This window comes from Chiloscyllium plagiosum, unplaced genomic scaffold, assembly GCF_037043375.1.
Source record: "Chiloscyllium plagiosum isolate Xiang-an unplaced genomic scaffold, Cpla_swu_hap1 HiC_scaffold_37, whole genome shotgun sequence".
Lineage (NCBI taxonomy): Eukaryota > Metazoa > Chordata > Chondrichthyes > Orectolobiformes > Hemiscylliidae > Chiloscyllium > Chiloscyllium plagiosum.
The window spans coordinates 6,687,139-6,700,980 of record NW_028270175.1 but is presented as its reverse complement, the minus strand read 5'-3'; the positions used below and the strand labels follow the sequence as shown (position 1 = coordinate 6,700,980).

General features: G+C 50.5%; 1 protein-coding gene across 3 annotated transcripts in view; it reads left to right on the top strand.

Moving 5' to 3' along the window:
- The window catches only part of clstn1 (calsyntenin 1), a 93,363-nt gene that overhangs the window by 52,949 nt on the left and 26,572 nt on the right, over nucleotides 1–13,842 (top strand). For 2 of the 3 annotated variants that reach the window (XM_043676197.2, XM_043676195.2), the window contains exons 1-4: nucleotides 2,153–2,409; nucleotides 9,536–9,744; nucleotides 10,814–10,963; nucleotides 11,219–11,404. In XM_043676197.2, the coding sequence (XP_043532132.2) occupies nucleotides 2,168–2,409; nucleotides 9,536–9,744; nucleotides 10,814–10,963; nucleotides 11,219–11,404 (787 nt within the window). In that variant the 5' untranslated portion in view covers nucleotides 2,153–2,167. Of the gene's footprint in view, nucleotides 1–2,152; nucleotides 2,410–9,535; nucleotides 9,745–10,813; nucleotides 10,964–11,218; nucleotides 11,405–13,842 lie in introns of those variants that run through there. The other variant, XM_087980274.1, reaches the window with a different exon arrangement.

Genomic DNA, 13,842 nt, shown 5'->3' with positions numbered 1-13,842 from the left:
TCTCTCTCCCCTCGTGCGCGCGCTCTCTCTCCCCTCGTGCGCGCGCTCTCTCTCCCCCTCTGTGCGCGCGCTCTCTCTCCCCCTCGTGCGCGCGCTCTCTCTCCCCCTCGGCGCGCGCTCTCTCTCCCCCTCGTGCGCGCGCTCTTCTCCCCTCGTCGCGCGCGCGCGCTCTCTCTCCCCCCGTGCGCGCGCGCGCGCGCTCTCTCTCCCTCGTGCGCGCGCGCTCTCTCTCCCTCGTGCGCCGGCGCGCAGCACGCGCTCTCTCTCCCTCGTGTGCGCGCGCGCGCGCGCGCTCTCTCTCTCCCTCGTGCGCGCGCGCGCGCGCGCTCTCTCTCCCCCTCGTGCGCGCGGCGCTCTCTCTCCCCCTCGTGCGCGCGCGCGCTCTCTCTCCCCCTCGTGCGCGCGCTCTCTCTCCCCCTCGTGCGCGCGCGCGCTCTCTCTCCCCCTCGTGCGCGCGCGCGCTCTCCCCCTCGTGCGCGCGCTCTCTCTCCCCCTCGTGCGCGCGCTCTCTCTCCCCCTCGTGCGCGCGCTCTCTCTCCCCCTCGTGCGCGCGCTCTCTCTCCCCCTCGTGCGCGCGCTCTCTCTCCCCCTCGTGCGCGCGCTCTCTCTCCCCCTCGTGCGCGCGCTCTCTCTCCCCCTCGTGCGCGCGCTCTCTCTCCCCCTCGTGCGCGCGCTCTCTCTCCCCCTCGTGCGCGCGCTCTCTCCCTCCCCCTCGTGCGCGCGCGCGCTCTCCCTCCCCCTCGTGCGCGCGCGCGCTCTCCCTCCCCCTCGTGCGCGCGCGCGCTCTCCCTCCCCCTCGTGCGCGCGCGCGCTCTCCCTCCCCCTCGTGCGCGCGCGCGCTCTCCCTCCCCCTCGTGCGCGCGCGCGCTCTCCCTCCCCCTCGTGCGCGCGCGCGCTCTCCCTCCCCCTCGTGCGCGCGCGCGCTCTCCCTCCCCCTCGTGCGCGCGCGCGCTCTCCCTCCCCCTCGTGCGCGCGCGCGCTCTCCCTCCCCCTCGTGCGCGCGCGCGCTCTCCCTCCCCCTCGTGCGCGCGCTCTCTCCCCCTCGTGCGCGCGCGCGCTCTCTCTCCCTCTCTCTCTCGCTCTCGCGCTCTCTCTCGCTCTCGTGCGCGCGCTCTCTCTCGCTCTCGTGCGCGCGCGCGCGCTCTCTCTCGCTCTCGTGCGCGCGCGCGCGCTCTCTCTCGCTCTCGTGCGCGCGCGCGCTCTCTCTCGCTCTCGTGCGCGCGCGCGCTCGCTCTCGTGCGCGCGCGCTCTCGCTCTCATTCTCGTGCGCGCGCGCTCTCTCGCTCTCGTGCGCGTGCGCGCGCTCTCTCGCTCTCGTGCGCGTCCGCGCGCTCTCTCGCTCTCGTGCGCGTGCGCGCGCTCTCTCTCGCTCTCTCGTGCGCGCGCGCGCTCTCTCTCGCTCTCTCGTGCGCGCGCGCTCTCTCTCGCTCTCTCGTGCGCGCGCGCTCTCTCTCGCTCTCTCGTGCGCGCGCGCGCTCTCTCGCTCTCTCGTGCGCGCGCGCGCTCTCTCGCTCTCTCGTGCGCGCGCGCGCTCTCTCGCTCTCTCGTGCGCGCGCGCGCTCTCTCGCTCTCTCGTGCGCGCGCGCGCTCTCTCGCTCTCTCGTGCGCGCGCGCGCTCTCTCGCTCTCTCGTGCGCGCGCGCGCTCTCTCGCTCTCTCGTGCGCGCGCGCTCGCTCTCGCTCTCTCGTGCGCGCGCGCTCGCTCTCGCTCTCTCGTGCGCGCGCGCTCGCTCTCGCTCTCTCGTGCGCGCGCGCTCGCTCTCGCTCTCTCGTGCGCGCGCGCTCGCTCTCGCTCTCTCGTGCGCGCGCGCTCGCTCTCGCTCTCTCGTGCGCGCGCGCTCGCTCTCGCTCTCTCGTGCGCGCGCGCTCGCTCTCGCTCTCTCGTGCGCGCGCGCTCGCTCTCGCTCTCTCGTGCGCGCGCGCTCGCTCTCGCTCTCTCGTGCGCGCGCGCTCGCTCTCTCGCGTGCGCGCGCTATCTCGTTCTCTCTCCTGCATGAATGGATGCAATGTAAACCAGTGGCTGGAAGGCAGGCATATGCTCCTTTTACTAAGTCCCAGAACTCACCCAAACAAGGCACAGGCTTTGCTTTTTCCACAGACCCTCACAAAAACAATCCCTGGCTGTGAAGTTTGGACTGCTGTTGCACATTAACTTTTTTGTTAATTTAATGCATAATGGTTCCAGCTCTAACTTACTGTTTGTTAAAACTCTAGGTGAGATTTGTGGATTTAGAATTCATGGACAGAATGTACCATTTGAAGCTGTGGTGGTTGATAAAACCACCGGTGAAGGTGTCATACGTTCAAAAGAGAAGATGGACTGTGAGTTACAGAAAGAGTATACCTTTACTATCCAGGCATATGACTGTGGAGAGGATCCCGATGGAGGAAATATGAAGAAGTCCCATAAGTAAGTATGCACTGAGCAGTAAAGAATGTTGAAGCATTGATTTATTTTGTAATCGACTTGCTACGATCCAACCAATAAGTGAGTCAGTTTAAAAGCCAGTGTTAACTGTCAGCAATGGGATGTCAAAGGTGAATGTTAATGTCTGCGCATTTTTGAAAGGCCCTGTTTAGGCCTGGTTTTTCAAGCCTTGTTTCTTGTTTCTGATAATAGTAACCTCCCAGGTGGTGGTTATTATTCGACTCCCATTTCCATTCCTGATGGTGACTGAATGGATGAAGGAAGACCATAGATACAGAAATTGAATTGGATCACTCGACCCATTGAGTCTGCTCCACCGTTCAATCATGTCTGATAGGCTTCTCATCCCCATTCTCCTGCCTTCTCCTTGATCCCCTTACTAATCGCGAATCTAGCTGCCTTAACAAAGGGATTTGGAAATCATAGTTCAGGATTATCTTAAGGTTAATATGCATGTTCAGTTAACATTTAGGAAGGCAAATGTAATGTTACATTCTAGCCCTCTTGAAATGAATTCTAACAGCAGAGGAGATGTACTGCTGAGGCTGTAAAAGACGCTTGTAACACCGCATTTAGAATCATGAGTATAGTTTTGGATTCCATAACTAAAAAAGGAGGTGCTGGCATTGGAGGGGTCCATAGGAGGTTCACAAAAATGATCCCAGGGATGAAGGGTTTGTCATATGAGGAGCAATTGAGGATTGAGTTTGTACTCAGTGGAGTTTAGAAGGATGGTGGGGATCTCACTCTCAGTTGGAGAAGGTGAGGACTGCAGATGCTGGAGATTAGAGTTGTGTGTGTGTGGTGCTGGAAAGCACAGCAGGTCAGGTAGCAGGAGAATAGACATTTTGGGTACAAACCCTTCTTGTTGATGTACCCTCCTAGATGATTTCAGTCCTATGCGAAGTCTCTTCCAAGGATGCCGACCTTGAAGTTCTCCTCATCTCTCTACAAGGATCTCAATGATCTCACCGCTCCCTCTCTCCCCCACACCCCTGGTTGTCATCTCTGCTGTGAAGCTCTTAGCCATGTCCTGAAGCAGACTTGCTACCACAGCCACATCTCCTTCCTGATCCCTGCTGTGAAGGGCTTATATCCAAAACGTCGATTCTCCTCCTCGAATGCTGCCTGACCTGTGCTTTTCTGGTACCACATACTCGACTCTCTGAAATTTGCTGAATGCTGTGAGACTTGGATAGAGTGGACGTGGTGATGATTCCACTACTGGGAGAGACCAAGATCAGAAGGCACAACATTCCCTTCTCTTAGAAAGGAGATGAGGAGGAAGTTCTCCAATTCTTGTGAATCTGTGGAACGCATTGCTGCAGGGGGCTGTAGAGGCTGAATCATTGAATGCTTTGCTTTCGATTTCTGTAGCCTACCAAAGTGCATAACCTCACGTTTGTATTCCATCAACTACTACTTTGCTCACTCTCTCCTAGCCTGTCCAAGTCCTTCTGCAACCTCCTTGCTTCCTCAGCATTACCTGTTTCTCCATCTATCTTTGGTCTGCAAATTTCGCAACAGCATCCCTGGTTCCTTCATCCAAATGGCAAGTAATTGCAGCTTTAACCTCAGCTGCAGACACAGCAGTAAAGGAATTTCTTTCACCTTGAAGGATTGCTATGTTCTGCCCAAGTCATCAGTTGTCTGTTGATAAAGAATTGAGATTTTGCTGTGTAGTTTTTGAACAGCTGTTTTCAAGACTTAAGTGTAGTAAGGGGTCAGTGTAAATTCTTGAGAGCATATGCTGCAGGATCAGAAGTTCTGCTGTTGTATAAATCCTACAAGATGCAGAGATTCCTGGTATTATTTCTGACATGTTTACTTGGCTGAAATATCCTTTTAACTGTTGAAGATTAAAATGTTATACTCTGTTTGGCATTCAAGTGTTACAGCTGAAGGGTGGGGTGCATTGAGAGAGATCTGTTCAGGCTGATTTCCATATCTGAAAGACAAGTTTTCCATTGCTTTAAGCTATGAGTGGCTTACCTCTCACTGCTGGTGAAAGGAACTCAATAATATCTTTCATCGAATTTAAATACACTTCTCCCCCAGGGCACATAATTTAGAGAAAATGACTCTTAAGATCTGTTTCAAAAGAAATCATATTACAAGTCTAAGCAAAGATATGGATGTGAAAGCATTTCGTTTCATCTGAGATTTTAATTATTTCCTTCATCCCTTTTTAAAGTAGTTCTTGGCCCCAACATGTTGGAAGTAGTACAATTAATTGGATGTCACTGGTTGCTCCTGCATCATTCGCTGTAAGTTATCCTGCTGATTTCCAGAGCCAATCCTAACTCACTTTCCATATATAACAAAAATATGGATCATGACTACTGAGTCACAGTGCTCAAGTTATTACAGTTCTACTTCAATCACTCCATTATGAGCAGTGGTCAGTCGACCAATGGAAGAAAATCCTGTCTGGGATACTATTTCATGTTTGCACGACCAGTTGGGCAGTCTTGATTATATTTCCTCTTCAAATCATCCCAATTACTTCACTGGCAAGAAAATTAGATCAAGGAAGACTTCACAATTTTCATGTGCTAGCAGACTTGAATTCTACAGCATGGAAGCAGACCCTTAGGCCAACTCATCCACACCAACCAGACATCCCAATCTAACCTAGTCCCATTTGCCAGCATTTGGCCCATATCCCTCTTAAACTCTTCCTATTCATGTACTTATCCAGATGCCTTTTAAATGTTGTAATTGTACCAGCCTCCACCACTTCCTCTGACCATTCATTCCATACATACACAATCCTTTGTGTGGAAAAAGTTGTCCCTTGGGTCCCTTTTAAAATTTTCCCCCCTCACCCCAAACCCATGCCCTCTCGTTCTGGACTCCCCTGTCCCAGGGAAAAGACCTTGTCTATTTACCTTATCCATGCCTCTCATGATTTTACAAACCTCTAAGGTCACCCCTCAGCCTCCACTGCTCCAGGGCTAAAAGCCCTAGCCTATTCAGCCTCTCCCTATAGCTCAGTCATGGCAACACCCTTAAATATTTTCTGCACCCTCAAGTTTAATAACATCGTTCCTATCTATAGAATGGTGACTATAATTATGCGCAGTATTCTCAAAGTGCCCTCACCAATGACCTGTACAGCTGCAACATAATATCCTAACTCCTGTGTTCTATGTTCTGACCAATGAAAGCAAGCGTTCCAAACACCACCTTCACTGTGAAAGTCAAGTCTAACTGGGACTTCGCTCTCAAGGAACTATGCATCTGCACCCCTAGGCCCTTTGTCAACATTCCCCAGGGCCCTGCTATTAACTCTGAAGTCCTTACCTGGTTTGTCTTATCAAAATGCAACATCTCACATTTATCTAAATTAAAAATCCATCTGATCAAGGTCCTGTTGTATTCTGAGATTTTCATTTTCACTGTCAACTATATCACTTATTTTGGTGTTATCTGCAAACTTCCAAACAGACCTTGTATATTCCCATCCAAATCGTTTATATAAATGATGGCACGCAGTGGACCTAGCACCAATCCTTGTGGCACATGGCTGGTCACAGGCATCCAGTCCAAACATCAGCCCCCTATCACAACCCCCTCTCTCCTACCTTCAAGACTTTAAAGAATTGGAATGTTTATCTGCAGGACATACCTTGACTTTTGTTGGTCCTATTATCTGCATTCTGCAAATTACATATGGATCATCCTTCAGTTTTGTATCACCAGATTACCATTGCTATTTTGGCAAATCTTCATTGTGCTGGACACCTGAATAGAGTTTGCTGAGGTGGATGTTCTGTTTGCACTTTGAAAGTGAATGTCTACCTATGTGTTTACTGAGGTGTCCGAGCCTGTTCATATCCTCGTTTGACAGAGACATTTCCAGTATTTATTGTTTTAGATCATTATGAAGAGAATGCACCTCCTGTCTTTTTCTTAATCTTTTGTTAATGCCCATTGACTACACAGAGAAAGTGAGGAGTATAGATGCAGGTGTATCAGTTAGTGGGGTGATGAAAAAGCAGAGCAGTATCTGAGGAGCAGGGGAATCGACGCTTCAGGTATAAGCCCTTCAGGAATGGGGAAGGGAGCTGAGAGGTAAATGTGGTGGGGGCGTTGTGGAGTTGGCAGGGAATGCGATGCGTAGATAGTGGCAGGCAAGAGGGGAGGGTGGAGCGGATGGGTGGGAAGATAGATGGACAGGTGGGACATGAAAAGAGGGTGGTGCTGAGTTGGAGCGTTGGATCTGGGATGAGGTAGGGGGAGTGAAGGTGAAGTTGACAGTGCCATGTGGTTGGAGGGTCCCAAGGTAGAAGTTGAGGCGTTCTTCTTCCAGTCATCGGGTGGCTTGAATCTGACGGTGGCCGCCCAGGACTGGCATGCCCTTGGTAGAGTGGGAGGGGCAGTCAGCCACAGGGCGATGGGGTTGTTTGGTGCGTGTCCCCCAGAGATGTTCCCTGAAACATTCCACAAGTTGGTCTCCTGCCTCCCCAACGTAGAGGAGACAACATTGAGAGTTATGGACACAGTAGATTGATGCGTTTGGGTGTGCAGGAAAATCTCTGCTGGATGTGAAAGGATCCTTTGGGGCCTTGGACGGAGGTGAGGGCACACATTTTACACCTCTTGTGGCAGCAAGGAAGGTGCCAGTTGTGGAGGGTGGGTTGGTGATGGAGGCTGTGGACCTAACTAGGGAGTCACAGAGGGAATGGTCTTTGCGGAATGCAGATGGGGTGAGGAGGGAAATACCCCTCTGGTGGGGTGAGGAGGGAAATACCCCTCTGGTGGGGTCTGACTGGAGGTGGCTCAAATAGTGGATGATAATGCGTTGTATCCAGAGATGAGTGGGATGGAAAGTGAGGACCATACGGGTTCTAGCCTTGTTGCAGTTAGAGGGGTGGGGTTCAAGGGCCCAGGCGTGGGAAATGGCGGAGATGCGCTTGAGGGCATTGTTGATCACGTGGGAGGGAAAATTGCTGTCCTTGAAATAGGAGGCCATCTGCGATGTCCTGGAGTGAAATTGCTTCTCCTGGGCACAGGTTTGGAGTAAGGGATATCATTTTTTTTACAGAAGGGTTGGGAGGCGGTGTAGTCCAGATAGCTGGGAGTCGGTGGATTTGAAGTAGATGTCTGTGTTGAGTTGGTCGCCAGAGATGGAGACTTGAGGGGTCCTGGAAGGGGAGGGAAGTGTCAGGTGAACTTAAGGTCAGGGTGGAAGATATTCGTGAAGTTTGAGTGTTCAACCTTGTGTGAGCACAAGGTAATGCTGATAGTTATCAATGTAGTGGAGGAAAAGGTGGAGGATGGTGCTAGTGTGTAACTGTAGGACTCTTCCACATACCTGAAAGAAGAGGCAGCCATAGCTGGGACCCATGGCTACCCCTTTTGGTCTGAAGGAAGTGGGAGAATTTGAAGGACAAGTTGAGGGTGAAGACCAGTTCCACCAATCAAATGTGTCGGTGGAGGGGTACAGGTTGGGTTGGCGAGAGAGGAAGAAACTGAGGGCTTGGATACCTTTGCCTGGCGGATGCATGTGCATAGTTTCCCCAGCCCCTAATGCCTCATCTTCACCATGGACATTTGGTCCCTGTAAGAGTTCATCTGCTGTGGTAAAGGTCTCCAGGTACAGCGCATTATCCTTTGCCATTTCCACCACCTACAATCAGACTCCACCACCAGATAGATACGGTGCAGCACGGTAGCTGTGGTTAGCACTGCTGCCTCACAGCACCAGGGTCTAGGGTTCATTTCCTGCCTGTTGGTGTGGAGTTTGCACATTCTCCCTGTGTCTGCGTGGGTTTCCTCCGGGTGCTCTGGTTTCCTCCCACAATCCAAAGATGTGCAGGTAAATTGGCCATGCTAAATTGCCCACAGTGTTAGTCAGGGGTAAATATAGGGTAGGGGAATGGGTTTGGGTGGGTTTCTCTTCGGAGGGGCGATGCAGACTTGTTGGGCCAAAGGGCCTGTTACACACTGTAGAGAATCTACCCTCCCACCCCTACCTTCATTCTTCAGAGACTGTTCCTTCAGTGACCCTCTCATTAGGTCCACCCTCCGTTTCTGGCATCTTCCCTTGCCCCAAAAGCGGTGTAAAACCTGTGCCCTCACCTCTGTCCAAGGCCCCAAAGGATCTTTTCACATGTGGCAGTGATTTTCCTGCACATACAAACACCTCATCTACTGTTGTTGATCTGTGATCTCCTCTACATTGGGAACACAGGATGCCAACTCTGAGCGTTTCAAGGAACATCTCTGGGTGACGCACACCAAACAACCCCACCGCCCTGTGGCCGACTGCTTCAACACCCCCTCCTACTCTGCCAAGGACATGCAAGTCCTGGGCTGTCTCCACTGTCAGATCCAAGCCACCTGATGACTAGAGGAAGAACGCTTCATCTTAAGCCTTGGGATTCTCCAACCACATGGCATCAATTTAGACCTCCCCTCCCCTTACAATATCCCAGATCCAACCCTCCAACTCTCACTGCCCTCTTGATAGCCTGTAATTTACCTTTCCCATCTATCCGCTCCACCGTCCCATCTGACCTATCACTGTCACCTCCCACACCCCACACCCCCATGTCTACCTATCACCTTCCCATCCACCCCCTACCCTCCTATTTATCTCCAAGGCACCCCTCTGCCCACCCTACCCCGCATTCCTGATGAAGGCCTTATGCTCGAAATGTTGACTGTCCTCCTTGAATGCTCTCCGACCGGCTATACTTTTCCAGCGCCACACGTTTTGCCTCTACGTAGTCCTTAAACTTTGGTGTTACCTAACCTTTTTGGCTCGACTCATTTATTTTACAAATTGCTCCTTCAATACCTTCCACTTGGACCAAAAATATCTGTTGTTTGTGTGGCTGGTAATCAGTTTCATCTGGTGTGGAGGAACAGCAGTACTCCGATGGGATGCTTTAGTATGTTAAAGGTGCTGTTTAAATAGATCAACTGTAGCAGCTTTACTACTGACCTAACTAGGACTGGCTAGTTCAGTACTTGTTCTGGGTTGAATATTGGTCTTTTGTGGGCTGTATGATTTGCTATTAGCTGATTAAATCCAAGAGTTATTAGGGAGGCTTTCTAAATGTGCTTCCAATTCCTAATCAGTACTTCTGCTTTACAGGGCCAATGTTCATATCCAGGTGAATGACATAAATGAGTACGCCCCAGTTTTCAAAGAGAAGTCTTACAAAGCCACAATCATTGAAGGAAAGAAGTATGATAGCATCTTGAGAGTGGAAGCAATCGATGCAGACTGTTCACCTCAGTTCAGCCAGATCTGCAGTTACGAAATTGTTACTCCTGATGTGCCATTCACTATTGATAAAGATGGTAAGTGATGAGTCACGTGGTTATGCACTTCCAAATAAGGACATTAAACTTCGAATTTCTAATGTTGAATTTTAAATTTTAACAATGATTCCGTTTTGAGTAAAATATTTGTAAGATGTTGACTTCATTTTTTTCTATGTGGGATCATCTAGATCATGATTTTACAAATGACAATTCAAGGCAAGAAGGAAAGATTCTAGATTATCCAATAATTGGCATTGTCAATGTTAGATCTCTTACTCACTAGCTTGTCCTGTAGGAGTTGCCACCTTGTTGGTGGATTAATCTTAAATCAGAATATTAAAATCTATTAAAAACACAAATGAGAGATATAAAAAAAGTTAGAGTCCCCTGATGTGTATAGCAACACAGGTCTCAAAGATGAAGACGTTAAACATACCTGAGCTGAACTATAAAATTTGAGGTTGAAATGCCGCTAATTATTTCAACATAATGGAAACCATCAGTTTTTGTTTGAGTTTGCGTTTAGTGGTTCCTCAGTGTTTGCTAATCTCTGTATATCTGTGGATTGCATCTTGCCTTCCCATTATAAATAGAAATTAATGTAAGAAGATTATTCTCTAAGTTAACAATTTGTTTTCACTGTCTTCCATTATTCTTCCCATCTCTTAAGGTCCTTGTTTAGTTATGGTTCAGAGGCTGCTGGAAGTCCTCCGATACTGAGCCCAACTAGCTGTTTTTCACTAATTCAAGACAGTGGATGTTAAGCCTTTTAACCATAGAATGTATAGTTCTCATCACACCAACGTTCTCTCATCTGAATTCTCCAATATGAGTTCATGGCTACTGATGAAAAATGAGTTTTGATTTTTCTTTCCCCTTTTTTCATATCATAGTAATAAATAGCTGGTGACTTAACCAAGAAAACCTCACTGTTTTTCAAGCTGTCATTTTTTTAAGTGACCAATACACGGGCTATTTCGTTTGTTCTTCCCAATTTTTTTTATGTTGTGTTCCCGAAGAACAAGCATGGAATCTGTTTGCAAGATTAGCATCTGTGCATTTGACTGTTGAGGGATAATGTGTTGTAAACTGGTGATTTTTGTAGGGTATATTAAAAACTCTGAGAAGATTAACTACAGCAAAGACCGGCAGTATAAGCTTGCAGTAACGGCTTATGACTGTGGGAAGAAGCGTTCGACAGAAGATGTTCTTGTTAAGATCAGCATTAAACCCACATGCAAACCTGGCTGGCAAGGTAATAGAATTAACACAATTCTAAAGTAATTGGTAGTTGTTTGACATTACTAAAGAATAAATTATTAAACATCTGTGATCTAAAGTGTATTAATTTCCTAATGTATGCTTTTAAGATCCAAGATAAACCTTTCTATCTGAATTAGTACCTACTTAATAATTAAGAAATCAAACTAAATATTTGACTGAGTCAACAATGTATTACTGACATGTTGCATATTTTGTATTGAGGACCATTAATGTGTTTATGATATAGGTTGGAGCAAAAGAATTGAATATGAACCTGGCACTGGAAGTTTGGCATTGTTTCCAGCTATACATCTGGAAACCTGTGATGAACCTATTACATCGATCCAGACAACTGTTGAATTAGAAACGAGCCATATCGGAAAAGGATGCGACAGGGACACTTATTCTGAAAAATCACTCCACAAACTTTGTGGTAAGGCTTTTATTAACTAACAAGGTAAAAACAATGACTGCAGATGCTGGAAACCAGATTCTGGATCAGTGGTGCTGGAAGAGCACAGCAATTCAGGCAGCATCCGAGGACAGGCAAAATCGACGTTTCGGGCAAAAGCCCTTCATCAGGAATAAAGGCAGAGAGACTGAAGCGTGGAGAGATAAGCTAGAGGAGGGTGGGGGTGGGGATAGAGTAGCATAGAGTACAATAGGTCAGTGGGGAAGGAGATGAAGGTGATAGGTCAGGGAGGAGAGGGTGGAGTGGATAGGTGGAAAAGGAGCTAGGCAGGTCGGACAAGTCCGGACACGTCAGGGGATCGTGTTGCTGGAGGTTAGAAACTAGGATGAGGTGGGGGAAGGGGAAATGAGGAAACTGTTGAAATCCACATTGATGCCCTGGGGTTGAAGTGTTGCGAGGCGGAAGATGAGGCGTTCTTCCTCCATGCGTCTGGTGGTGAGGGAGCGGCGATGGAGGAGGCCCAGCACCTCCATGTCCTCCGCAGAGTGGGAGGGGGAGTTGAAATGTTGAGCCACGGGGCGATTTGGTTGATTGGTGCGGGTGTCCTGGAGATGTTCCCTAAAGCGCTCTGCTAGGAGGCGCCCAGTCTCCCCAATGTAGAGGAGACCGCATCGGGAGCAACGGATACAATAAATGATATTAGTGGATGTGCAGGTAAAACTTTGATGGATGTTGAAGGCTCCTTTAGGGCCTTGGATGGAGGTGAGGGAGGAGGTGTGGGCACAGGTTTTACAGTTCCTGCGGTGGCAGGGGAAAGTGCCAGGATGGGAGGGTGGGTCGTAGGGGGGCGTGGACCTGACCAGGTAGTCACGGAGGGAACGGTCTTTGCGGAAGGCGGAGAGGGGTGGGGAGGGAAATATATCCCTGGTGGTGGGGTCTGTTTGGAGGTGGCGGAAATGTCGGCGGATGATTTGGTTTATGCGAAGGTTGGTAGGGTGGAAGGTGAGCACCAGGGGCGTTCTGTTCTTGTTGCGGTTGGAGGGGTTGGGTCTGAGGGGGGAGGTGCGGGATGTGGACGAGATGTGTTGGAGGGCATCTTTAACCACGTGGGAAGGGAAATTGCGGTCTCTAAAGAAGGAGGCCATCTGGTGTGTTCTATGGTGGAACTGCTCCTCCTGGGAGCAGATACGGCGGAGGCGGAGGAATTGGGAATACGGGATGGCATTTTTGCAAGAGGTAGGGTGGGAAGAGGTGTAATCCAGGTAGCTGTGGGAGTCGGTGGGTTTGTAGAAAATGTCAGTGTCAAGTCGGTCGTCACTGATGGAGATGGAGAGGTCCAGGAAGGGGAGGGAGGTGTCAGAGATGGTCCAGGTAAATTTAAGGTCAGGGTGGAATGTGTTGGTGAAGTTGATGAATTGCTCAACCTCCTCGCGGGAGCACGAGGTGGCGCCAATGCAGTCATCAATGTAGCGGAGGAAGAGGTGGGGAGTGGTGCCGGCGTAATTACGGAAGATCAACTGCTCTATGTAGCCAACAAAGAGACAGGCATAGCTGGGGCCCATATGTGTGCCCATGGCTACCCCTTTGGTCTGGAGGAAGTGGGAGGATTCAAAGGAGAAATTGTTAAGGGTGAGGACCAGTTCGGCCAAACGAATGAGAGTGTCGGTGGAGGGGTACTGTTGGGAACGTCTGGAGAGGAAAAAACGGAGGGCTTGGAGGCCCTGATCATGGCGGATGGAGGTGTAGAGGGATTGGATATCCATGGTGAAGATGAGGCGTTGGGGGCCGGGGAAACGGAAGTCTTGGAGGAGGTGGAGGGCGTGGGTGGTGTCTCGAACGTATGTGGGGAGTTCCTGGACTAGGGGGGATAGGATAGTGTCGAGGTAGGTAGAGATGAGTTCAGTGGGGCAGGAGCATGCTGAGACAATGGGTGGTCAGGCTTGTGGATCTTGGGAAGGAGGTAGAACCGGGCAGTGCGGGGTTCCCGGACTATGAGGTTGGAAGCTGTGGGTGGGAGATCTCCTGAGGTGATGAGGTTCTGTATGGTCTGGGAGATGATGGTTTGGTGATGGGGGGTGGGGTCATGGTCAAGGGGGCGGTAGGAAGAGGTGTCCTCGAGTTGGCGTTTGGCTTCAGCGATGTAGAGGTCAGTGCGCCAGACTACCACTGCACCCCCTTTATCCGCTGGCTTGATGGTGAGGTCAGGATTGGAGCAGAGGGATTGGAGGGCTGCGCGTTGTGAGGATGAGAGGTTGGAGTGGGGGAGGGGGGTCGACAGGTTGAGACGGTTAATGTCCCGGCGGCAGTTGGAAATGAAGAGGTCGAGGACAGGTAATAGGCCAGCGCGGGGTGTCCAGGTGGATGCAGTGTGTTGGAGGTGGGCGAAGGTGTCCTCGGAAGGTGGGCGGGAGTCCTGATTGTGAAAGTAAGCTCGGAGGCGGAGGCGACGGAAGAATTGT